Here is a 25,881-nt window from a genome sequence, read left to right on the forward strand (position 1 = left end):
AATTCTTTATCAGTACAAGGTATTGCCATTTGGACTCTCCAAAGCACTGAAAGTCTTTACCAAATATCTAGTCATGGTAACACCCCGCTTTGATAACACAGGGCAATCATATCTATCTTTATCTGGATGATTGACAGATCAGACATAAATCCCAGCAGGGTCTGTCTACTGGTGAGACATTGGATGGACAAGAGGGTCCTGGTGACATTTCCTGTCCTCACAGAGTTGACATGGTGGCTAGAACCCAAACATAAGGAGATCGGTACCATTCTCATCCCCAGGCCCTACCAAGACTTTAATCACAGATTCATGAGGGACAGGCTGGGGAGCCCATCTGAACAAGTTATAGATGCAAAGGATCTGGCTCTTGGAAATTCTTCACATAACACAGGACTTCACATAAATGTCCTGAAACTTAGAAACATCAAGCTAGCTTATATGTAATTCTTACCTGTCCTCCCAGATTCCACAGTGCAAACCCCTTGATGGCAAACATCTCCATGATGCACTATATAAACAAGCAAGGAGACACCTGCTCATCATCCCTCTATCTGGACGCTATCAGACTCTGAATATGATCCCACCAATACAGGATAACCCCAATGGTTTTTCACCTCCCTGCAGTCAGCAGTGACCTGGCAGGCTTCCTAAGCAAATAACCAGTGACCAATCATGCACATGTATGGTCCCAGTGGATATCCATCATAAAGTTGAAATTCCATCACTGTAAGATTTCCATGACAGACCAAGAATAATGCCAGAATATCTTTTCTAGGGGGGACAGGAGCCAGAGCTCATTGCCTGATGCCTTCCTTCTGCAGTGGAACCCAGGCCTTCTTTATAAGTTTCCACTGATTCCCTTGATTCATGGGGTGATTTCCAAAATAAAAAGAGAACAAACCACAATCATTCTTGTAGCTCCATATCAAGAGAGATGCCTTTGGATGACGCACTTGCTACAGATATCCTTTCAGCTGCCAATTCATCTCCCCCACTCCCTGGATTTGATTGCATGGCACGTCTGATAGCCTATCCAGACCTAAAGTCGCTGCATCTGATTAATTTGCCCAGATGTTAGCTGGGTAAGTGACACAGACAGGACTGTTCCAGAGAAGTCCAGGAGATCCTGATACAGAGCAGGAAGACATCCACCAAAAGGATTTGTGCATCAAAATGGAAGAGATTCTTGATTTGGACCTCTCCATAGGGCATGGAGCTTATGCAGGCTATAGTACCAAAGATCTTCAATTTCTTGCTGCATCTGAAACACTCTGCCTTATGGTCCGCCTTCCAGCAGTCTTTGCTTGCCATATGCCAGTACAGTCATGCTTGGTGGTCTTATACCTGGGGCACTGAAGTTTCTCAAGGTCCTGCTAAATACTTATCCACTAATAAGAAAACCTTCTCTTGCTTGGAATCTTAGCATTGTCCTCTTGAGATTCATGTGCATTTTCTGTGATCCTCTGTCAGAACACGTCTTACTTCAGCTCACTCTGAAGACGGATCACCCTTGTTGCTGTCACTTCAGCTAGGAGAGTGAGTGAGCTGACCCTCTCTACATGATATTTCATAGTGACAAAGTGATCTTGTATCCTCATCCTAAGGTCATCCCCAAGATGGTCTCACAGTTCCATCTCAATCAATCAGTCCATTTGCCTGTCTTCTTCCCAATGCCCAATCAACATTGAGAGAAAAGTTACTGATGCTGGACATTTCCAGAGCCTTACTTTACTATATGGGCAGAACCAAACTAATCAGATTGTCTCCCCATTTATTACTGGCTATAGCCAGCCATTCAAAAGGCCAGGCCACCTTATCACAGCTAATATCTAAGTGGATAATGCAACATACTTTGCTGTGTTACCAGCTGGCTTCTGTATCTCTTCCACTAAACATCAAGGCTCATACCACCAGAGCTGAAGCAACATCCTCTGCCTGTATCAGAAATGTGTCAAATTCTGAAATCTGCAAGGTGGCAACACATAGTAACCCACTGACCTTTGTCAAACATTATGCATTGGACTTAGCCACCAGGGCAGATGCCAAGTTTAGGAGAGCAGTACAGCAATCACTGTTCAGCTGATGCAGCTGATAATGCTTCATCCCACCATCCAGCCAGGGTGCTACTTGCCAGTCACATACAGTGGGATCCATGCTGGCATACACTCAAAGGAGAAAGAACGGTTACTTACCTTATAGTAACTGTGGTTATTTGACCAGCCCTCCATTTCCCGCTTTCAGAGACCTCAGTGAACATGGACTTTAAATTGCAAGGGAACTGATGGAGGATTGTGGCTTCTCCAACTTTGATGCCCTTGCATCAGAGCACGAGAAGCCACGGGGTGCTTGCAAAGCCCCAGTGGATACTGCTATTCAGTAGACTGTGATCTCATGGTCGTGAGACTCATGTGCACGTACAGTGCGATTCACACTCACAACTACATCTCAAAAAACCACAGTTACTGTAAGGTAAGTAATCATTGTTTTCTCTGTTTTGGATAAGTTTCAAATGTGGCTTTAGTTGAATTATATAGTTGCTGATCCCCTGTTTGGTTGACACTAAGACACTGATGAGGGTCAGCAGAAGATACTTTGTTTTCCTGAGGGAGAGCTATTGCTAGTATGCTTTCTATGAGCTGGGCAGATGAACATCCTGGACTTTCTTCCAGATTTTTTTAAATTGAGCAAAAAATAATAATTTTATACCCTGGGGACTGTTGTTATTAGATCTAGAAACTGAATTTTTGAGCATATGCCACACTTTGTTTTTATTTATTATTTGCAGTTTCACAAAGAGAAACAATCCTCTGAAAAAGATGAGACAGGCCTGCTTCCCTTTAGAATATTGCCTTGTTTAATCTGTTTATCTGTACAGTTAGGAAACTGTTGTACATTCTATTTTTTGATGTTTTCGTCTTCACATTCTAGTAAGATTTTGTACTACTGAGAGTTTAAACTATCTGGGGCAGGAACTGTCTTTTGTTGTGGGTATACAGTGCAATGCAAATAGCAATAGGTTTCTGGGCTGCCATCTGAGTGTCTGTTCCATTCCTCCTTTGTCATTATCTCTGTTAGGTGATTGAGATTTAACTCCAACTATGCTGTTGAAGAACTGCACCTTTTGCTATATTTCAGTCTGATACAGGTTGATTCTCTTTGGGAATAAAGGAGGCTTGTAAGGCCATATTAAATCTCTGTTTGACCAAGGAGGTGTACATTTTCCTCCCTAATGCTGACCATACAACAATTTTTCATTCATTTGTTATTTTGCTTCTATAACATTTTGGGGTGACCTTTCATCTGATTCAGATTGCAGCCTTCTGGAGAAGAATGCACTAAACAGGTAATAGCCCTGCTTAGAGCTATCCACTTGTTTCCTCTTCGTATCCTGTTAAGATTAAAGGTGTCATAGTCACTCTAAAAGCTTGGTCTGGGACCTAGCTAGGATGGTCTTGCTGTCTGATGAGCCGAACTCTCCAGAATGAGCAGAAAAGCTTCCTTAGTTGAAGGCCATTAACCCAGTTTGCACAGACTTCGGAGCATGCTGTCATTTGACTTTGTAATTGATTCATTTTGTGCGGCTTGTGGGTTTTTGCTTAGTTTTTGTTTATACTTCAGCTTGCAGCAGCAGCAATAAGGTTTATGGTTCTTTGTAAATTAGGAACTAGATTAAAAGAACCTGATGCAGAGTAGTGTAATTTATACCTCTATGTGCCAGTGAGGCCTCTTATGCCAAAGGAAGTATTCACTCAAATAAATAAATAAATAAAAAGCAATGTTGCTTCTACGTGTCCTTCAGCAAGTAGTGGAGGTACAGCCTTTGAAGAACTCCAAAGTAACCTGGTCAGTAGGAACGCTGAGGAGATGCTCAGTATTAGTGCATGCACCATCTAACCTAGCGTACACGCCTTCCCTGGATCTTACCACTCACTTGTTTTCAATTGTGCTCAACTTGTTATAGGTTGGATTTGAACCATTGATGTAGAGATGAAATGCTTCCTATGTATCCTGCTATTGATTCATTGCCCAAAATTTTCTACAATCATTAGTAAATATATTTCTACTGCAAAAAAATATAAAATTTTGAGTATACATATTCTTTGCATAATTCTTAACTGTAAATCTTTCTATTTATGAAAAATGACTGTGGTTCATTCCTCTTTGTGCAGGGTGGGTGTGCATATGCACATACTTCTGTTGCAGATTTACAAATTAATATTTTTGTTAAGTCCACTTCACTATTACAATTACAATACAAGGAAATTGGAGATTCTTTCCGCATAATATCACTAAGATATGGCCTATTCTATCCAGCCACACATCAAGTGCTAAAGGGGCGGGTGTCATGATCCCCACATCTGCCCATCTCCCTTTCCAGCGCTTAATTCTGACCCAAATCAATCCTGTCCCTTCAGCCCTCCCATCTGTTCTGCTCCCTCCAGCCTCATCTCTGCTCCTCCTGAAGCCCCTGGATTTTTTCACACCTATCTTCTAGGCCTAGTAGGGGGCCTGAAGCTGGGACCCCTTCTGCCCCTTCCAGGCTGGGGCGCAGCTCCAAGCGCTCTTCATTCCCCTCTGCCCTTCCCAAGCCTCATGTTGGAGGGAGAGAGAGGTTAGGAGCAGAGGAGCCATCCAGTTGTTCACAGGAGAGACTCGGGAGGAGGGAGCGCAGCTGCTCTGAGCTGCTGTGCTCTTTCTGCTCTTCCCGTCCTCCGTCAGAATGGTGTGGGCTTTTGAGGGGAGGGGTAAAGAGCTCTGTCTGCTTTCTGCACCAGCTCTGATTCACTGCTGTACTCCTGGAGGTGGGCAAGTGGTGAAGGCAGCCAGTCATAGGGGGTTTTCTCCAGGTTGTACTAAAAATGTGCACCCTTCAGCTACCCAGTTCATTTTTAGGAAATTTTATTTCCTAGGGCTGCAACCTGGCGCACTTCAAGCACTACACAAAACTAAAACTCTCATCCAGGTTCTTATCATCTCACATCTCAGTTACTACAATGTCCTTTTCTTGCCCCACTCATACTCAGTCAGAATGCTTCTGCAGGGATCATTTTCTTAGCATGTTGCTTTAACATCACCGTTCTCTTTGCTTCTCTCTTCTGGCTCCCTCCTCTCTGTCATGTCAAACAAGCTAGTTGTTTCCGCTTTCAGGACCCATCCCGACTCATCCCTACTTTGCCTATCATCTCTCATTCAGTATCAAAAGATTGACTCACACCTCGTTTGGTTTGTGATGCCAGCCTCCATTGTCTGCTTGTTAAATATTTAAACAAGCTCCTTCATGCTTTCTCCATGCAGCCCCTCCTGCTTGACAGGAGCTCCCTGTAAACATCCATACAGCTACTTCATTATGCTCCTTCAAACCCCCCCCCCCTTAAAACTCTCCTTTGCCAGGATGCCTACAAAAAACTGTGCAATGGTTCGGCTGTTGGCGTCCTGAGACCACAACTTGTCATGCTGACCAATATTGTCTCATTGTTTCCTTGTACTCCCCCATTTGTCAGTATACATCTGTTGTCTCTCGTCTTAAAATTAGCTTTTAAGGTCTTTGGGGCAGGGTCTATCTTCTTGTTCTGTTTGTACAGAATCTAACACAATGGGGTCCGAGTCCGTGGCTCCTAAATGCTATGATGATGATAATTAATAATAAGATGAAAATTAGAAATTACATCCATTGTGAATAAGAATCATTGCAATCAAGAAATTGATTAAAATTCTTTATAGATGCTCATAAGAGTGCAATTTGTTAACAATTGCATTATTGTTGTCATTTTTAGCTGTTAGTAGCAATTATTTTTACACTGAGTAGTTTAGTGACACATACACAGATATTTATATAAATCCTGGAGGTTACAACATGTGCAGGGAATTTTAGTGTTTCAGACTTCAGAATAGGGTTGAAAGCGTTTATCAAATTTTTATAATGCTTCTTTTTTCTTGTGTTCTATTCTTCAGAGTACCCGAGTGGCCTTGGACCATCTAGAGTCTGTTCCTGAGAAACTGAGTCTTTTGGAAGATTTCAAAGATTTTGGAGTAAGAACGTTTTCACTTATCTCTCAGTATTTCTGAATTGTTGAGAATAACTGACAACTTCCTGATGTGCAAAGAAAAATCTATTAGCTAAAGGACATACAATGAAATCTAAACTACAACATTCCAGTTTTAACTCATATAGTAATAGTGGGGTTTATTTCCTACTCTTGGGGAATTAGTTGAAAATCGTGGAATTAGTTTAACTTTATGCTGGTAAGGAAATACTGGAATAAGAATAGATTTAAAAATTTTATTAAAGCTAATGCTAAAAAGAATTATATAATACATAGGTTGGGAAAAGAGTGTCTGTACATCTGGTATAGTGCTTAGATTATCCACAAATATAAAGTTAGTTTTTAAAAGTCATATGACTACATTATAAAACTTTCAGTTTAGGCAAGCCAAGATAATTGAGTAAACTATTTCAAGTACTGTTGCTATAGACTTTACTGACTTGTTCAAAATATGTTGATGTGGTGCCTTTTTTTATTAGTAGTTATAACTTCTGCATTAATAATTACAAAGAGGCAGGTTATTGTTTGATTTTTATATAGACAATACATCCTGCAGTTCCCCTAGCAGTGCTATCCACAGTGAGGATTGCTGAGTGCCTCTGGTTTCACAGCCCAGGTCATTTATTGATAAGCCTGTGAAAACTACTTAATGAACATGAAAGCTGTTTGAGTGTCACGTTCATTCATTATGTTAGGTAGATCCATCCTCATATATTGAGGGGGAAAATCAAGCACAAAGTTCAGTATGCCAAATTGATAAACATTGTCAGATCACCTTGAACATCAAATGCTATCATTACTTTCTATGAATGTACTCCACTGTTTAGGAGTGCAACTCTTACATGTCAAGTGCTTTCTTTGGAAGTCTACAATATGTGCTGCAGATCTTCCACATTCTGTTTGATAGTACCAAGGTTCAAGAATGACATAGGTCAGAAGGCCCCAGTTCAGCAAAGGACTTAAGCATGTGCGTAAGTTCCATGAAAGCTGATGAGCTTTGCAGAATCAGGTCCTAGTAGAATGAATGTAGTGGTCTGAGTCTCATCCTGAGACTGTCTGCAGCTTTGTGCTATTGGTTTTTCCTGCTTAGTGATGTATTAACAGAGAGATTGTTGTGCACGATGAAGGGAAATGCATTAGTAATGCAGAACAATGCAATTTGATGGCCAAATCCTGTTTGCTGTACTCAGACAAGTAGTCCCACTGATTTTAACAAGACTACTCTTGTGAGAGAGGTAAGCAGAATTTCACTTTACTTTATGTACTTCACTTCACTTTTTATCTCAGACAAAACATTTCCTAAAGCACTTTACAGAGTTAAATTGTAGCACAAAAGGGAGAGAGAAGAGAGTTTAGAAATTATGTTTGAAGGTTAAAGAGCAATTGATAATTGATTAGCTGTAGCAATACGGAAAGGCTGAGTGGGGTTGTAATGCATACATGCTAACCTGCCATACAACTTGGGTTATAAATTCTTTGGCATGCACAGTCCTTGCCATCATCTTTTGCATGTGAAGCACTACACACCTGTATGTCACTGTAGGAATAATAATGGGTCAAATCATAAAGTCCTCCTTCAGATTTTACTTAATTACTTGATGATTTCAATAAGAATTTTGCTTGTGTAATGACTTTAGCATTTCAACAAATAACAACAACAACAATAATACAGTTAGCTCTTACTTAACCATCATCAGTAATAAATCACTTTAAACACTGCAATTAAATCCATTCATCCCAGTTTTTAAAATATCTTCCTAACAGATCCAGAGGAATGAGTGGAAATAGCTGGGGTTTGCAGTAAATCTGCCTGTACAGTTTCTATACTTGGTTTCTCACCTAATACCTATGAAAGTGTTTTTTTTTCACAGCATAGCTGTCAAATAAAGATATATGGTTGTCTTGACTCTTGGGCACATATTGACAGTGTTAGGAGAAAGCCTGTCAAGGCTGGTAAGCCTACAATTAGATCTTTTGGGGCTTAATGGCTAAATTGCTGTGCTGTAATTCTTTTACATTCATGAGAGCCACACAAAATTAGGAAATTCTATTCTGAAAACCTGTTGTTATTTTCTAAAGGAGAGTTGGGAACCCAATAGCTCAAACAAACTTTTAAATCAGAATTGTTTAAAACATCCATCAGTTAAAATGCATATTAATTTTCATTTATTTTCTATATAGAATGTTTCATACTGAGAGATCCACAGGCACTGCACAAATTATGTGTATAGGAGACACTGTGTTCTGGTCTTCACAGCACAAGGCTACGAGTTAGGAGACCTTGGGGCTGATTCAGACTTCATCTTGGTTTTATATCAGTGTATGTCCGTTGTCTTCAGTAGAGCTCTGATTAGAGCTGGGTGAATAACTGATTTTTTTGGTTCATTGGCAGTTCCCCCTCCTGATGTGGAAAAGGGATTTGAACGTGGGTTTCATGCATTGCAGGAGAGCACCCTAGCCACTGAACTATGAATATTCTGGTCTTTCTCAGTCTCTCCTGTTGAAGTTCTTCCACTTTTGATGAATAATTAACTAGTCATTGGAGTAGCGACTTGAACTAGGTTCTTCTATATCTTAGGGCAGTGTCCTAACCACCAAGCTATAGAGTAATTCTCACATTTTTTTCATTGGCCCAATGACTATTCATTGTCATTCATAGTAGCAATTCATAGTATTTAATAATTGATTTATAAAAAGTGGAACACCTTCAGAGGGAAGGAGGGAGAGACCCACACCAGAATATCCCATAGCCTAATGGTTAGGACTGTCTCCTGCAAGATGGGGCTACTCTAGTTAAAATCCCTTTTCCACATTAGGTAGAGGGGGGAATTGAACCTGGGGCCACATCCCACGTGATGGTACTAACCACTGGGCTAAAAATTGTGAAGAAGTGCACCAGTAACACCACAACCACCACCACCTCTGGTAGTTTTGTGAATGGCACCTTACATCCCAAAAATATTTTGCAAATTCAAATCAAATTTGCAAATAGTTTCGGTTCGACACAAACTGTATTTTTTAGTGAATAAACTATTTGCTGTGAAAATTTTGCTCTAGCTCTATTTCTGATATACCCTAGCATGAGTGAGATCAGCATCAGACTCCTGAGCGCTAATCCTGGCAATGTGATTTTGGGCAAGCTACTGCATCTCTCTGTGCCTCACTTCCCTTGTCTGTTAAGTGGAGCTGACGATACCTATCTCAGGCCTGGTCCACACTACAGCGTTAAATCGATTTAAACAGCGTTAAATCGATTTAACGCTGTACCCATCCACACTACAAGGCACTTTAAATCGATTTTAAGGGCTCTTAAAATCGATTTCTGTACTCCTGCCCAACGAGAGGAGTAACCCTAAAATCGATATTACTAAATCGATTTAGGGTTAGTGTGGACGGAAATCGAAGTTATTGGCCTCCGGGAGGTATCCCACAGTGCACCAGTGGCCACTCTGGACAGGTAAATGAACTCTACTGCACTGTCCAGGTATACAGGAAAAGCCCCGCGAACTTTTGAATTGCATTTCCTGTTTGACCAGTGTGGAGCTCTCAGCAGCACAGGTAACAATGCAGTCTCCTGAGAATAGGAAAAGAGCTCCAGCGTGGACCACACAGGAGTTATTGGATCTGATCGCTGTATGGGGAGAAGATTCTCTGCTAGCAGAACTGCATTCCAGAAGACGAAATGAAAAAACTTTTGAAAAAATTTCTAATGCCATGAGGCAGAGAGGCCATACCAGGGACTCAGTGCAGTGCAGAGTTAAAGTGAAGGAGCTCAGACAAGCGTACCAGAAAACCAAAGCAGCAAATGGCAGATCCGGATCTGGGCCAAAAACATGCCGCTTCTACGCTGAGCTGCATACAATTTTAGGGGGCAGCGCCACGACAAGCCCCCCCTTGTCTGTGGATTCCGAGGTGGGGGTAATAATCTCACCCATGGATGAGGATTCAGCGGAGGGGGAAGACGAGGAGGAGGAGGACTACCTTGCTGAAAGCACACAGCACTCCATTCTCCCCAACAGCCAGGAGCTTTTCCTGACCCAGACAGAATTAAACTCCCAGCCCTCCCAAGCCACTAGCCCAGACAGTGAAGCCATGGAAGCGACCTCTGGTGAGTGTACCTTTGTAAATATAAAACATAGTTTAAAAGCAAGCGTTTTTTAATGATTCATTTGCCATGAGGGCTTGCACGCATTAGCTGGCATTAAAGTTACTGGAAAAGTCTGTTAACATGTCTGGGGATGGAGCGGAAATCCTCCAGGGACATCTCTATGAAGCACTCCTGGAGGTACCCCAAAAGCCTTTTCAGAAGGTTTCTGGGCAGGGCAGCCTTATTCCATCCACCATGGTACGAAACTTTACCACGCCATGCCTGGAGCATGTAATCGGGTATCATTGCATGACAAAGCATAGCTGCGTATGGTCCCGGGGATTGCTGGCATTCAAGAAGCATAAATTCTTTATCTCTGTCTGTAATCCTCAGGAGAGTGATATCGTTCATGGTCACCTGGTAAAAATTAATGTATTTTATTAAGGGAACAGAGATGACCATTCCTACGGTGATGCTTTCCTGCGGCTTAAAAGAAATCCTTCCCTTGCAGTTAGCCATGCGGGGGGAAGGGAAAAAGTTGCCCATTCCTACGGGGAGGTGTCTTTAATGGTGCTGAGCTTTTTAGCATTTGGGCAGCAGTAATTTTCCCTGCTAATAGCCACGCGGTGGGGGGGGGAATGGGGGAGGGGATAGGGTTTCAGTGACCTGCCATTATAGCAGACATGCAGAGTGGGGGGGAACACAATTCACAATTTCCTCTAGTGCTGATCCTTCTGAAGGCATAAGAAAAAAAGCAAAAGATGTGCTTTTTAGCAGTTGGCTGGCCAGCAGAAATTTTCCCTGCTAATAGCCACGCGGTGGGGGGGGGGGGGGAATGGGGGAGGGGATAGGGTTTCAGTGACCTGCCATTATAGCAGACATGCAGAGTGGGGGGGAACACAATTCACAATTTCCTCTAGTGCTGATCCTTCTGAAGGCATAAGAAAAAAAGCAAAAATGTGCTTTTTAGCAGTTGGCTGGCCAGCAGGAATTTTACCTGCTAATAGCCACGCAGGGGGGTGTTGCAGGGGGAAGGGACAGGGTGATCTGCCATTAGATATAGGCCTTACCATGACCGCCTGCAAGCTGAATTGTAATCCCCGGATCTGCGTCTGTGTTGATCTGTTACACCACAGCCGCAGGCACTAAATACTAAAAGAATCCAAAGGCGACCTTGTAGTGAAGTGACGTGCTACGTACGGTGAATAGTGTAGTTCACTGTGAAAGAGTATAACCATTGTTCTGTGAAATGTATCTCTTATGATCCTTCTATCACTCTTTTCCCCCACTCATGCAGCTGCAAATTTTTCAAGCCTCCCTACTCCAGCCCGAAGGCTAGCTCAGATAGGGAGGAGGAAGAAGAGGACACGGGATGAGATGTTCACAGAAATCATGGCAGTAACCCGCAATGAAAGAGCTCATTTGGGGGAGTGGAAGGATGTGGTAGCAAACTATAGGAAAGATGCCAGTGAACGTGAGGACAGGAGAGACGCTCGAGATGAGATGTGGCGGCAGCAAGATCAGCGGTGGCGGGATGCAATGCTGCAGCTGCTGAGCGATCAAACTGATATCCTCCGAAGTCTGGTGGAAGAGCTGCGGGGTCACAGAGTGCCACTCCAGCCCATGTTTAACCTCCCTCAGTACTCACCATGTTCCATATCTTCCACACCCAGACGTGTAAGAACGCGTGGGGGAAGGCTTTCTGCACCTGCCCGCTCCACCCCCGTGGACAGTCCAACCAAAAGGCTGTCATTACATTGAAATGTCCTTAATGGCCTTTTTCTTCCCTCCTATCCTCCTCCCAAACCACTCCCGGGGTACCTTGTTATTTCTCTTACTCTTCTTATAATTACATGCGTCTTAAAGCAAGTGGGAGGGTGGGTTGCTTACAGGGAATTACTTTTAATAAAGAATACAAGGTTTTTAAACGATAGTAACTTTATTTCCATAAGCAAGCTGTAATGGAAGGGAGGGGTAGGTTGCTTGCAGCAGGAGTCAAAACAGGGGGGAGGTTCATGAAGGGGAAACAAACACAGCAGTCACACCGTACCCTGGCCTATGATGAAACTCGTTTTCAAGGCTTCTCTAATGCGCACCGCTTCCTGGTGTGATCTTCTAATCGCCCTGGTGTCTGGCTGCGCGTAATCAGCGGCCAGGTGATTTGCCTCAGCCTCCCACCCCGCCATAAAGGTCTCCCCCTTACTCTCACAGAGATTGTGGAGCACACAGCAAGCAGCAATAACAAAGGGGACATTGGTTTGGCTGAGGTCTGAGCGAGTAAGTAGAGTTCTCCAGCGCCCTTTTAGACGGCCAAATGCACATTCTACCACCATTCTGCACTTGCTCAGCCTGTAGTAAAACAACTCCTGACCACTGTCCAGGCTGCCTGTGTATGGCTTTATGAGCCATGGCATCAAGGGGTAGGCTGGGTCCCCCAGGATAACTACAGGCATTTCAACATCCCCAACTGTTATTTTCTGGTCTGGGAAATAAGTCCCTTGCTGCAGCCGTTTAAACAGAGTAGTGCTTCTGAAGACACGAGCGTCATGAACCCTTCCTGGCCCTCCCACGTGGATGTTGGTGAAACGTCTCTTGTGATCCACCAGTGCTTGCAGCACCATTGAAAAGTACCCCTTGCGGTTTATGTACTGGGTGCCCTGGTGCTCCGGGGCCAAGATAGGGATATGGGTTCCACCTATGGCCCCCCCACAGTTAGGGAATCCCATTGCAGCAAAGCCATCCGCTATGACCTGGATGTTTCCCAGAGTCACAACCTTTCGTAGCAGCAGCTTAATGATTGCTTTGGCTACTTGCAACACAGCAGCCCCCGCAGTAGATTTTCCCACTCCAAATTGATTCCCGACTGACCGGTAGCTGTCTGGCGTTGCAAGCTTCCAGAGGGCTATTGCCACTCGCTTCTCCACTGTGAGGGCTGCTCTCATTCTGGTATTATGGCATTTCAGGACAGGGGAAAGCAAGTCACAAAGTTCAAAGAAAGTGCTCTTACGCATGCAAAAGTTCCGCAGCCACTGCGAATCGTCCCACACTTGCAAAACTATGCGGTCCCACCAGTCTGTGCTTGTTTCCCGGGCCCAAAATCGGCAAGCAATGGGTAGAACCTCCCCCATTACCATCAGGAGTTCCAAAGCGCGGGGTCCCGCGGTTAGGGAGAAATCAGTCTCCAGGTCCTCATCACTCTCGTTGCTGCGCTGCCATAGCTGCCTCCTCCTCTCCTGCGTTTGCAGTTCATGGTTCACCATAGACAGCACGAGAATGCGTGAGCTGTTTACAACGTCCACAATCGCGGTACTGATCAGAGCAGGGTCTATGCTTGCTGTGCTATGGCGTTTGCTCTCAGGTCACCCAGTAAAAAATGCGCGAAATGGCTGTCTGCTGCTTTCAGGAAGGGAGGGGTTGAGGCTGTACCCAGAACCACCCACGACAGTGATTTTTGCCCCATCAGTAACCCATAATTCCAAGGGTCAGGGAAGACTGCAGGAACTATGGGATAGGTACCCACAGTACAACGCTCCAGAGATCGATGGTAGCCGGGGACCATGGATGCACACCACCGAAGTAAAGTGCCCTAGTGTGGACGCGTAAAATCGATTTTATAAAACCTGTTTTATAAAATCGATTTTAATAATTTCGATTTTACTCTGTAGTGTGGACGTGGCCTCACAGAGGAGTTGGAGTGGTTGGGAGACTAGTATTTGTAAAGCACCATGAGATTCCCAAAGGGAAAGCATTCATTCCAATTGTTGTTTTTGATATTTACTCACATCAGCACTTACATTGCCAGTTTTGCAAATTAAACTGGCGTCTGAATGTGTAGTTGAGTTCCTTCTGACTCGTATAATCATCATCATCAGTACTGAAGGTTCTGAGACTGGAACTTAGTTAATAATCTTTTGGTTAAATGTGTGCCTGATTAGACCCTGGCTTACCCTCCAGTAGCTGTGTTGACTCTGCAAATCTACCTGTGAGTAAAGGTGGGAAAAAGCTTTGCTTTTTCCAGTCAAATATGTGGAGAAAAGATGATCTTGTGGTGAAATCACTGAATAAGGATTCAAAAGATCTGATTTCACTCCATGCTCTGTCACAGACATCTTGTGTAATTGTGGGCAAGTCGTTTAATCTCTAGGTGCTTCAGTTCTCCATTGGTAAAATGAGGACAGCACTACTTAATTTTCTCTTTCCCTTTGTCTGCCTTGTCTGTTTAGATTTTAAAATATTTGGGACTGAGGCTGTCTCTTACTATGGGTTTATAGAGCACCTAGCACAATAAGGCCACCAGCTTTGGTGAGGCTGTATAGTCATGCAAATAATAAATAGTTATAATTAAGGCTACTATTTAGTAATGGGTATTTTTAGTAAAAGTAAATGGACAGGTCATGGGTAATAAACAAAAATTCACGTCTTGTGACCTATCCATGACTTATACCCATGACTTAAATCTTAGCGGGGGGGGGGGAGTGGCACTGCTCAGGGGGAAACCTTGTGGGGGGCCAGGGGCCACCAAGCAGTGGCTGCTGTAGCTACTCTCTGAGCCGCCCACCCAGCACTGCTCCAGCCACCCCAGGACCGCTGCCGGGGGCTGCCAAGCAGCAGCTGCACCAGCCGCCCAGGACTGCTGTTCAGGTAATCCCCAAGGTCACCGCACTGGCCTCTGCTCGGGGCTGCCCAAGCATTGCCGGGTACGTCTAGCCATGGGGCCACTGCAGCAGTGGCTGGTGCAACTGGCTGCCGGGCCGCCCAAGTGGCTGGCTGCAGAGTCACTCCAGCAGCAGCCATTGGGCTATCCCCGGGGCCACCTGAGCAGCTGGCCCTGGGGTCAGCCACACTAGCTGCTCCAGAAGTCACAGAGGTTGTGGAAAGTCACAGAATCCATGACTTCTGCGACCTCCATGACAGACAGGAACCCTAATCATAACAGATGGACTTTAATTCAAAGAGAACTTTGGTTGAGTAAGGTCATGCATTTTTGGGTAGCCATTTTTCTGACCATAAATATCGACCCTTATTTCCCTGAGCCAACACCTCAAGAAAGAATAGTTACAAATACCAGATTTTTAAGAAAAAGCCTCACATATTTACTAAGAATGCATTTTCCAAGACAGAGAAGTGCTCTCAAAGGGATATTTCTGCTGTACTTCAACTTTATCAGATCCTACAAGCTAAGCAGTGTCAGTCCTGATTTGTATTTTTATGGAGACCTCCAAAGAATACCAAAGTAGTGTAGTAAATGGTGGTGGTGGGTCTGTATATGGTATTCTTCCTTCAAGTCAATCTGCTATGGATTGCAGATACATAATTTAGATCTGCAACTCAGGATTCAGTTCATGTCCAGACTTTTAGTTCCGGCCTATCTCTAATACTGTATATCTCTAAAACGCTGTTTGAAAACTTGCCACTTGGTACAATTTGAAGTACAAATTTCAAATTTGAATTTGGCAGCATTTGGTCTCTTATGCTGGAGGTTTTTGATTATTTTATATAGGAAGACAAAATTATATTTATTAGATGTGAGTTCTGTCATGTTTCCTGATTAGTATGCCAAGTAGGTGGTGGTTGTCATTTAAATACTTGAAAATTGTACTTTTATTGAGTGTTTTCCTATATTAAGCCACAATAACTACCTGACTGCAGTATTATAGAGAGCTAGATTTTTATCCCTTTGCTGTAAAGGTAGGGTTTGATTTGAAGTTCTGTTAGTATTTCAGTTTGAAATGATACATTTGAAAATGATGCTTCCATACGATGGAGAAGAATAACTCTTCTAGATCCTGCTAAGTACAGCAGAGTCCTAGAATATTACAGCACACATCCAGCCAGGGTGGGTGCAAGGATGTTTCATGCCCTAGGTGAAACTTCCACCTTGCGCCCCCCCACCACTGAGCCCTGTGGCAGCCCTCCACCCTAAGGCGTCCCTCCTGCAACCCCCAATACCAGCTGCCCACCCCCGCCCTAACCTACCCCCTCCCCCGCGGCAGCTCCCCCAGCCTGGGGAGCCGTGCGGCAGCTCCCCGCCCCAGCTCACCTCCACTCCGCCTCCTCCCTGAGCAGGCCATCACTGCTCCACTTCTCTCGCCTCCCAGGCTTGCAGCACCAGTCAACTGTTTGGTGCTGCAAGCCTGGGAGGGAGAGAAGCAGAGCGGGGCAGCGTGCTCAGGGGAAGAGGCAGAGCAGAGGTGAGCTGGGGTGGGGAGCGGTTCCCCTGCATGCTGCGCCCCCCCCCTTACTTGCTGCAGGTGGCCCTCCCTGCACTCCCGTGTCCCAGGTCTCTCCACCTAAATGCCGACGACCGGGGCGGCCAAAGATGTGGCCCCCACGGTCGCCGCCAAAGGACACCGAAATGCCGCCCCCCAAATGCTAGCACCCTAGGTGACCGCCTAGGTCGCCTAATGGCTTGCACTGGCCCTGCTTCTAGCAAATTTCACTTTGCTGTAGGAAGAACAAGTTAAGCGCTTCTGTGGCGTTGTGCAGTCTATATGGTTTTATAAAAATCTGGTAAAAAGTGAATATAATGTAACTGGAATATGCTTCATGCAAAAGGTCTCTTGTAAGGTATCATTACAAAGCTTATAATCTACTGAGTGTGTTCATCCTATTTGTATAAATGTACCACTCTTGTATCTGGGACTAGAAATATAAAATATAATTCTGAGGGCCTATTGTAATTATGCAAAGTACGGGCCATTAATGGTGGTTTGGAATCTTAATGGCTCCCATCAACCAGCACAATTGACCGGATGGCTCTGTTTGCAGGCAGGCCTTCCTGTGAGTCAGGCTGGGAGGAATGACATGTGATCATGTCACATGAACTGGAATCCATCTTTAACCCGGTGCTTTTCTAGTGGGGGGGTGGGGGTGGAAACTCAGAGAGAGAGAGAGGATTCCCGCCTTATGCAAAAGGTATATAAAGGGATGGAAGAGAACAAAAGGAGAGGAACCATCATGAAGAATCCCCTAGCTACCACCTGAGCTGGAACAAGAGCTGTACCAGGGGAAAGAATTGTGCCCAGCAGGGGCGGCAGCTTATATGGGCTCGAGGTGCTCAAGCACCAGGAATATTCAAGGCTGGGGGCTGTGCTCCACCAATAGTTGGAGCTGGGTTTCTCCCCTGCCCCCGCCTCAGAGCTTCCCTGCCTGAAAGAAAACAGCCAGTGCCTCTCTCCTTTGTTTGTGCTGCTTTTGCCTAAGGCTATAGAGATCAGTGGCAGGCAGCCTCTTGGAGCACCGGGGGAGGGGAAGAGGGAGAGAGGAGGGGGAAGGAGGCACACACATGCTTGGGAGCTCTCTCCCCGGCCGCCCCCCCAGCACCCAGGGGCAGAAGCAGGGATGAAGAGGCTACACATGATGGCAACCCCCTGCCCTGGTACCCATCATAGGGGAGGCGAGTGGGCTCTCTGGACCTGAGAGAGTCCCTAGGAGCATGTGCAGTGACTGTGGTGCAGAGTGAGTGTGCTGCGGGTGGGGGGGAGAGGAGGGGTCCCTCCCCTGGAGCTTGCTTCTGCCAGTAAGGAAGGGGGAGAGTCCTCTCTGGCCCTAGCCCTGGGGCAGCCTGTCTGCATCCAAGTTCCTTATCCCCAGCCCTGCCCCACCCCAGAGTCTCTGCCCCCAGCACCCCAAGCCTGATAGCTAAGGGTTAATGTTCTTTTACCTGTAAAGGGTTAACAAAGGGAACCAAACACCTTATCAGAGGACCAATCAGGAAACAAGACTTTTTCAAATCTGGGTGTAGGGAAGTTTTGGATGTGAGTTCTTTGTTCCTTGTCTTGGTTTGGTGACCCTCTCGGCTCTGAGAGTGATCTTGCTATCTCCAAGCTTTCTAATCTTCTGTTTCCAAGTTGTAAGTACAAGGGTAGTAAGACAATAGGTTTATATTGTTCTTTTTGTATTTACATGTGTGTAGTTGCTGGAATGTGTTAAATTATATTCTTTTGGGATAAGGCTGTTTATTCATTTTTTTCTTTTAAGCAATTGACCCTGTATATTGTCACCTTGATACAGAGACCATTTTTATGTCTTTTTCTTCCTTTTTATATAAAGCTTTCTTTTTAAGACCCGTGGATTTTTTTTTTAGTGGGGGCTCAAGGAGATTGAGTCTGCAGCCCACCAGGGAATTGGTGGGAGGAAGAAGACGGGGGGGAAGAAAGAATCTCTTTGTATTAGATTTACTGAGCCTGACTTTGCATACCCTCTGGGTGAGGGGAGAGAGAGATTGATCTCTCGGTACTTGTGTTTCAAGGACTTGAAGCAGGGAATATCCTAGAGTACCCAGGGCGGGGAAATCTGGGAGGAGGTAAAGACGGGGAAGGGAAGTGGGTTATTTCCCTTTGTGGTGAGATTCAGGGCATCTGAGTCTTGGGGTTCCCCAGGGAAGGTTTTGGGGAGACCAGAGTGAGCCAGACACTGGAATTCTGGCTGGTGGCAGCAATATCAAATCCAAGCTGGTAATTGAGTTTGGAGGTTTCATGCTAGCTTCTCATGTTCTGAACTCTTAAGGTTCAGATCTAAGTAGGATTATTTTACACCCTTTAAAGTATACAGGTATTACAAAGTGGGAACGTTCTTAATGTTTTCTCTGACTACTGCGTGGGTGCCTCAGTTTTTCCTATGCATTTCTCAAGGATGTAGATGGTGGGATAAGGGTGTATGATTGTTGTAGAGCCCTAGAGTGCCAGTATGATGCCGTTGGCACAGAGAATGGCCGAAACCCTGTTTCCGGGCAACTGATGGCCTGGGCCAATCTCCTGCAAGGTGCCAACTGAAGGTGTTGGAGAACAAAGAGATCAGGTGGCCTCCTAATGCCTGGAAAAGAAACAAAGGCCAGAGGAGAGTGTGTCAGTGCCTGTGTGGACTTCCGGAAAGCGTATGGTGTGGAAGGGGATGCTGAGATGCTTTGGAACTACTCCATACAAAGCCAGCCAGGACTCTGGGGAAGCCTCCTCTCTCTGAGTATACTGTCTCCAGGGCAAGAAGCTTACATCTTCCTGAGTCTGACCTTGGAGCATTCAGCATCCCCTTCCACAGTGCACTTTCCGCAGCAAGTGTGCCCAGGCAGGTCCTGGGGCAACCAGAGGTCCCTGCACCCCAACTTTGCAGTCAGACGTGACCCTCAGCCAGCCAGTAAAACTGCAGAATTATTAGACGACAGGATCACAGTCTAAAATAAAGCTTGTAGGTACAGAAAACAGGACCCCTCAGTCAGGTCCATCTTGGAGGGTTGGAAGCCTAGACCCAAGTTCTGGGCCTCTCCCCATTTCCCCAGCCAGCTCCAAACTGACACTCTCTCTTCTAACCTTTGTGTCTCTTCTGATCTCTTTGTCCCCAGCACCTTCAGTTGGCACCTTGCAGGGGAAACTGAGGCACCCACACAGTATTCAGAGAAAACATTAAGAACAATCCCACTTTTTCACAACAAGTGCAACAAAATATAATACCGTATATTGAAGCAGGCAAGTGCTACTTCTGACTTTCCACTTTTAATTGACCCTTGTAATCTTGTGGTGCCGATGCATTGTAGCTTCATTTTATATCAGCTTTCAGGGTGAGAGCGGGGGTGGCGGACACCACCATTTTGGGCACCACCAAAAATTATACAAACTTGCCACCTATGGTGCCCAGGCCTGGAAGGTGTCCAGTGTGAGAAAAAACTTACTGAAGCATCTCTGAGGGTGAGATTATCTGTATTCGGTTTGATTAGACATAGATTTGCGCGTTTTATTTTATTTTGCTTGGTGACTTACTTTGTTCTGTCTGTTACTACTTGGAACCACTTAAATCCTACTTTCTGTATTTAATAAAATCACTTTTTACTTATTAATTAATTCAGAGTATGTATTAATACCTGGGGGAGCAAACAGCTGTGCATATCTCTCTATCAGTGTTATAGAGGACGAACAATTTATGAGTTTACCCTGTATAAGCTTTATACAGGGTAAAACGAATTCATTTGGGTTTAGACCCCTTTGGGAGTTGGGCATCTGAGTGCTAAAGACAAGTACACTTTTGTGAGCTGTTTTCAGGTAAACCTGCAGCTTTGGGACAAGTAATTCAGACCCTGGGTCTTTGTTGGAGCAGATGGAAGTGTCTGTCTCAGCAAGACAGGGTGCTGGAATGCTGAGCTGGCAGGGAAGACAGGAGCAGAGGTAGTCTTGGCACATCAGTTGGCAGCTCCCAGGGGGGTTTCTGTGATCCAGCCCGTCACAGCTTCAGCACTGTTTTTCTCCTTCCAAGACTAATGTTAGTTGTCCCCCATATGTCAGTGGTAGAGTGGGGCTGGGCAAAAGGAGGCACTTCTCTGTGTAATTATGGTTCACAACCTTTGTTGCACCCCACTACACTGACTCTTTTAGGTGGTGCATTAGCTAATTTATCACGTGTCTGCGTTGCATTTTTTTTCATTTCCAAGGCATTGTAAGATAGTACCCTCAGAACATCTTTCTTATTCATTTTTGTATTAAGATAAAGTTGCTATAAAACATTAACATACGACATTGTACTTTATTTATTCGGGATCAGGGTAATATTCAAGGAATTTGACTAAAGATTATGACTTGCTGGCAGGGGAGCCCTCCTTCTCTGAAAGCTCTAAAAAGGGTGACCACATTTCTAAATACCTATCCTCTTCTTGGAGCTTCTCTTATGTACATACTTGCTGTGAAAGTTTTTCCGTTATAAGGACACTCCAAATTTTACTATACCACAATTCCCTAGACGGACAAGTCACATTTTTCCAATAATGTGCAATACAAAGTCTAACAATAAAAAATAAATTTATTTGTTGTTCCATTTAAAATGTAGATCTTTACTGGAGCATTAAGTAAGCAGATATGCAGATCTCTAGGAAGCTGCCATTTTGTCATGAAGTGAATCTCTTTAATAATTTCCTCTCCAAACTGTCTAATTCCTGGACACAACCACCACATGTGCAAGTATGTTCACTTTTCCCCTCAACCTCTCCAACAGAGCTCCATCCTAGCTGCAGAAATATGATGGATCTTAACTGGAGTCATATGCAGTGGAGATCAGTACCGTAATTTATAAAAAAAATTCTTTATGAGCTACACAAAGGCAGCTGTATCTAAATACCCCTAACTAATTTTGTTTTTCCCCCATGAAAGAAATATGCTCAATTCCATGATATGATTTAGTTTTGGGGGAAAGTTGTAAAGAATCATTGATTAATCAGTATTAATTTGCAAGGGAGGGGAAGCCTTTTATTTTTAAATGTGATTGTTTTCATCTTAACATCAGAGTTCTATGGAGAGCCTCTTACACCTTCATCACCAGCAAGGCAATAGGGGTCCTATATTTCTAGCCCTTACTGTTTTGAATGTCTATTAGTGATACTCTTACTTATGCAAGCAGACTAGGTTTCTTTTTTTAGCTACTCTCTCCCCTTACAAAAACAGTTAGACCTTTTTATATGTTTCCAGGAATCTCATCGTCAGAAGGAGATAATTGAAGAGAGATACACTAAATACAAGGAAATTGTGGGCTCTCTACAGGAGCAGCTGGACGATTCAAAGCGCAGAATCAGAAACTTCAAAGTATGTCTGTCTCCTTTCTCTTGTGTTGTTCCCCCTTGCACTCAGTCACTAGCAGATGTGCATTTTATGGAGATTAGCTCAAGTTGCAGGCATTGACTAAAATCCTATATGAGCAATGTTTCTGCTTCGCTTATCAGGCCTTGCCTGCCAAGTGTGCAGCCAAATGGGCCCCGGCTCTGTCAGCATTTATTCCCTAGAAACACCCCATTGCACTTTTTCTATTTGCTTTCCTTCTGGTCCTCTAACTTAAAAGGTAAATTTACAGACCTAATTTTTCCCAATTCCCCAGTGAAAAGTACCCTGATCCCCTCTTTCAGCTACCAACCTTATCTATTTCTAGCAAAGTGCTCATTCATCATGTCACTTCTCATTGGTTACACTGCTAATAGCAGCTTCCTTTAACTGGAAATTGAGGATTTCTTGGGGCACAGCATGGCAGGGCAGCTTCCTGTGCCAGTCAAGAAGGAGTTAAAGAGCTCATGAATCTTTTAAGGATGGGTCCTTAAAAGGGGGTAGGGGGATCCAGGCTCACTCTGGGTAGCAGCTGGTAAAAAAACTCCACTAGAGCACAGAGCTCCCTGGTCCCAGGCAACAGGCTGTCTACTGAGAAAAATGCTTGAGAGCACCAGCCACACTGAGCTCTCTGATGAAAAAGAGGGATCAGCTTTTCCTTACTTTTCTTTGTGAAGCCCTGGGATTCAGCTGGGGTTGTTTGGACATGCAAGGGTTAAGGAGCCCAGATCTTCCTCCCAAGGACTATTGGCCTTTACCCTGCATGAGGCTGCTAGGACCTGGACCATTTATGAGCCGTGGACATCTTTGCCTTTTTCTTTTGGACTATTTTAGCCCCAACCAGAAGAGAGCAGACTCCCTAAGAGTTATGTAGCCCAAGTACATAACCCAGACTACAGTTATGCTGCTCTCCAAAGAAGATCAGAGAGGGGCACCCCACCCTTAACCCAGCAGGCCATCAGAGAGATACAACTTATCACACACAGAAATAGGCAACAGATGACGGCAAAGACCTTACCAATATTCTCACAAAACAACAGAGACAAAGTGAAACTCGCTTTCTTTCAATTATTTTGCAGGCCAGTGGTCAAACTCTAGTCAAGTTGCCCATGCTTCTCTTGACCTGCTGCACACAAACAGGGAAGAATTGGTAGGGGAAGTAGATGTGGGTGACAACGTGGGCAGCAGTGACCGTGAGATGGTCGAGTTCAGGATCCTGACAAAAGGAAGAAAGGAGAGCAGCAGAATACAGACCCTGGACTTCAGAAAAGCAGACTTGGACTCCCTCAGGGGATTGATGGGTAGGATCCCCTGGGAGGCTAATATGAGAGGGAAAAGAGTCCAGGAGAGCTGACTGTATTTCAAAGAAGCCTTATTAAGGGCTCAGGAACAAACCATCCTGATATATAGAAAGAATAGTAAATATGGCAGGTGACCAGCTTGGGTTAACAGAGAAATCTTCAGTGAGCTTAAACGCAAAAAGGAAGCTTACAAGAAGTAGAACTGGACAGATGACTAGGGAGGAGTATAAAAACATTGCTCGAGCACGCAGGGGTGTAATCGCAAAGGCCAAAGCACAGTTGGAGTTGCAGCTAGCAAGGGATGTGAAAGGTAACAAGAAGGGTTTCTACAGGTAAGTTAGCAACAAGAAGGTGGTCCGGGAAAGTATGTGACCCTTACTGAATGGGGGAGGCAACGTAGTGATAGATGATGTGGAAAAAGATTGATTACTCAATTTTTTTTTGCTTCGGTCTTCACAGACCAGGTCAGCTCCCAAACTGCTGCACTGGGCAGCACAGTATGGGGAGGAGGTGAGCAGCAGGTTAAGAACTATTTAGAAAAGCTGGACATGCACAAGTCCATGGGGCCAGATGCACTGCATCTGAGGGTGCTGAGGGAGTTGGCTGATGTGATTGCAGAGCCATTGGCCATTACCTTTGAAAAGTTGTGGTGATTGAAGGAGGTCCCGGATGATTGGAAAAGAGCAATTATAGTGACAATCTTTAAAAAAAGGGAAGAAGGAGATTTTGGGGAACTACAGACCAGTCATCCTCTCCTTAGTCCCCAGAAAAACGATGCAGCAGGTCCTCAAGGAATCTATTTTGAAGCAGTTGGAGGAGAGGAAGGTGATCAGGAACAGTCAACATGGATTCAGCAAGGGCAAGTCATGCGTGACCAAGCTGATTTCATTCTATGATGAGATAACTGGCTCTGTGGATAGGGAGAAAGCGGTGGACATGATATATCTTGGCTTTAGCAAAGCTTTTGATACGGTCTCCCACAGTATTCTTGCCAGCAAGTTAAAAAAGTATGGATTGGATGAATGGACTATAATGGACTAAGGTGGATAGAAAGCTGGCTAGATCGTTGGGCTCAACAGGTCGTAATCAATGGTTTGATATCTAATTGGCAGCCAATATCAAGCGGAGTGCCCCAGTGGTTGGTCCTGGGGCTGGTTTTGTTCAGCGTCTTCACTAATGATCTGGATGATGGGATGGACTGCACCCTTAGCAAATTTGCGGATGATACTTAGAGGTAGAGGTAGATACATTGGAGGGTAGGGATAGGGTCCAGAGTGACCTAGACAAATTGGGGGATTGGGCTAAAAGAACTCTGATGAGGTTCAACAAGGGCAAGTGCAGAGTCCTGCACTTAGGAAGGAAGAATCCCAGGCACTGCTACAGGCTGGGGACCGACTGGCTAAACAGCAATTCTGCAGAAAAGGACCTGGGGATTACAGTGGACGAGAAGCTGGATATGAGTCAACAGTGTGCCCTTTTTGCCACAAAGGCTAATGGCATATTGGGCTGCATTAGTAGCAGAGTTGCCAGCAGATTGAGGAAAGTGATTGTTCCCCTCTATTTGGCACTGGTGAGGCCACATGTGGAGTATTGTGTCCAGTTTTGGGCCGCCCACTACAGAAAGGATGTGGACAATTTGGAGAGAGTCCATCGGAGGGCAACGAAAATGATTAGGGGGCTGGGGTACATTACTTCTGAGGAGAGGCTGAGGCAACTGAGCTTATTTAGTCTGTAAAAGAGAAGAGTGGGGGGGATTTGATAGCAACCTTCAACTAGCTGAAGGGGGGTTCCAAAGAGGATGGAGCTAAGCTGTTCTCAGTGATGGCAGATGACAGAACAAGGAGCAGTGATCTCAAGTTGCAGTGGGGGAGGTCTAGGTTGGATATTGGGAAAAACTACGTCAGGAGGGTGGTGAAGCACTACAATGGGTTAATTAGGGAGGCTGTGGAATCCCCATGCTTAGAGGTTTTTAAGGCCCAGCTTGACAAAGCCCTGGCTGGGATGATTTAGTTGGTGTTGGTCCTGCTTTGAGCAGGGAGTTGCACTAGATGACCTCCTAAGGTCTCTTCCAACCCTAATATTCTATGAAGACTCCAAGCTATGTTCAATGATTTAGTTGTATTTGGGGGGCTTTGTTTTGTTTTGGGGTAGTATGTAATATCTACTGATTCTGAGCTCATAAGCGTGGAATTATTGATCTATTTCCTCTGGCAGAGAAATAAGCGAGGTGTTGTGGGCATTGACTTCCATCTGACAGTGTTGCTATAGTAAAAAGCCCATGACTTCTCTGACATGTCCAAGCTATACTTCTATAGGGAAGGACTAACAGGAAGTGTGCAAGGCAGCATCCATTTCAATTCAAGTGCTGGAGCTAACATTCAACTTCCCCCACTTCTCATGTCCCTCTACAGCAGTTACCATGAGCAATTACCAGATTTGGAAACCTGTTGAAATGCTGGCTGGCAGCAAGGGCTGCATCAGCTGAGAGTGTAATGCAATATTGCACTAAGCTGATCGAGCTCACTGTGCTGGCTTGATCTGAACTTATATTAAGATCCCAATACTTGGCTTATTCCAAATAATAATTTCCCCTTTCTTTAGACAACAGGAAACATTTCATGGCTTCCCTTTAGTCAGGCCTAATTTGTTTTTTGCACAATATACAATCGTCTTTGCTGTCACAGCTGTTGCAAATAGAACGGAATGTTCAAAAGCAGGTAACAGAAGGGTGCTAATCTGATTTCAGTGATCAGCCTGGCTTAGTTCAAGAAATCCCTCTTTATTGCTTGTATTTCTTACCCTGCACTGAATTGTCTTATCTGCCTCAAATCCACTATTGTTTTGCTTCTTTGTTATTGTTACAATTTATCATTAGCTAT

The 25,881-nt window shown here is 44.6% G+C and overlaps 1 protein-coding gene across 1 annotated transcript in view; it reads left to right on the forward strand.

The window, feature by feature from the left end:
- Positions 1-25,881, forward strand: part of CEP128 (centrosomal protein 128) — a 407,170-nt gene that overhangs the window by 363,439 nt on the left and 17,850 nt on the right. Inside the window, 2 exon segments of the mRNA XM_030558988.1 lie at positions 5,953-6,030; positions 21,576-21,689. Coding sequence (XP_030414848.1) covers positions 5,953-6,030; positions 21,576-21,689 — 192 coding nt within the window.

This window comes from Gopherus evgoodei, chromosome 4 (genome assembly GCF_007399415.2).
Source record: "Gopherus evgoodei ecotype Sinaloan lineage chromosome 4, rGopEvg1_v1.p, whole genome shotgun sequence".
Classification (NCBI taxonomy): Eukaryota; Metazoa; Chordata; order Testudines; family Testudinidae; genus Gopherus; species Gopherus evgoodei.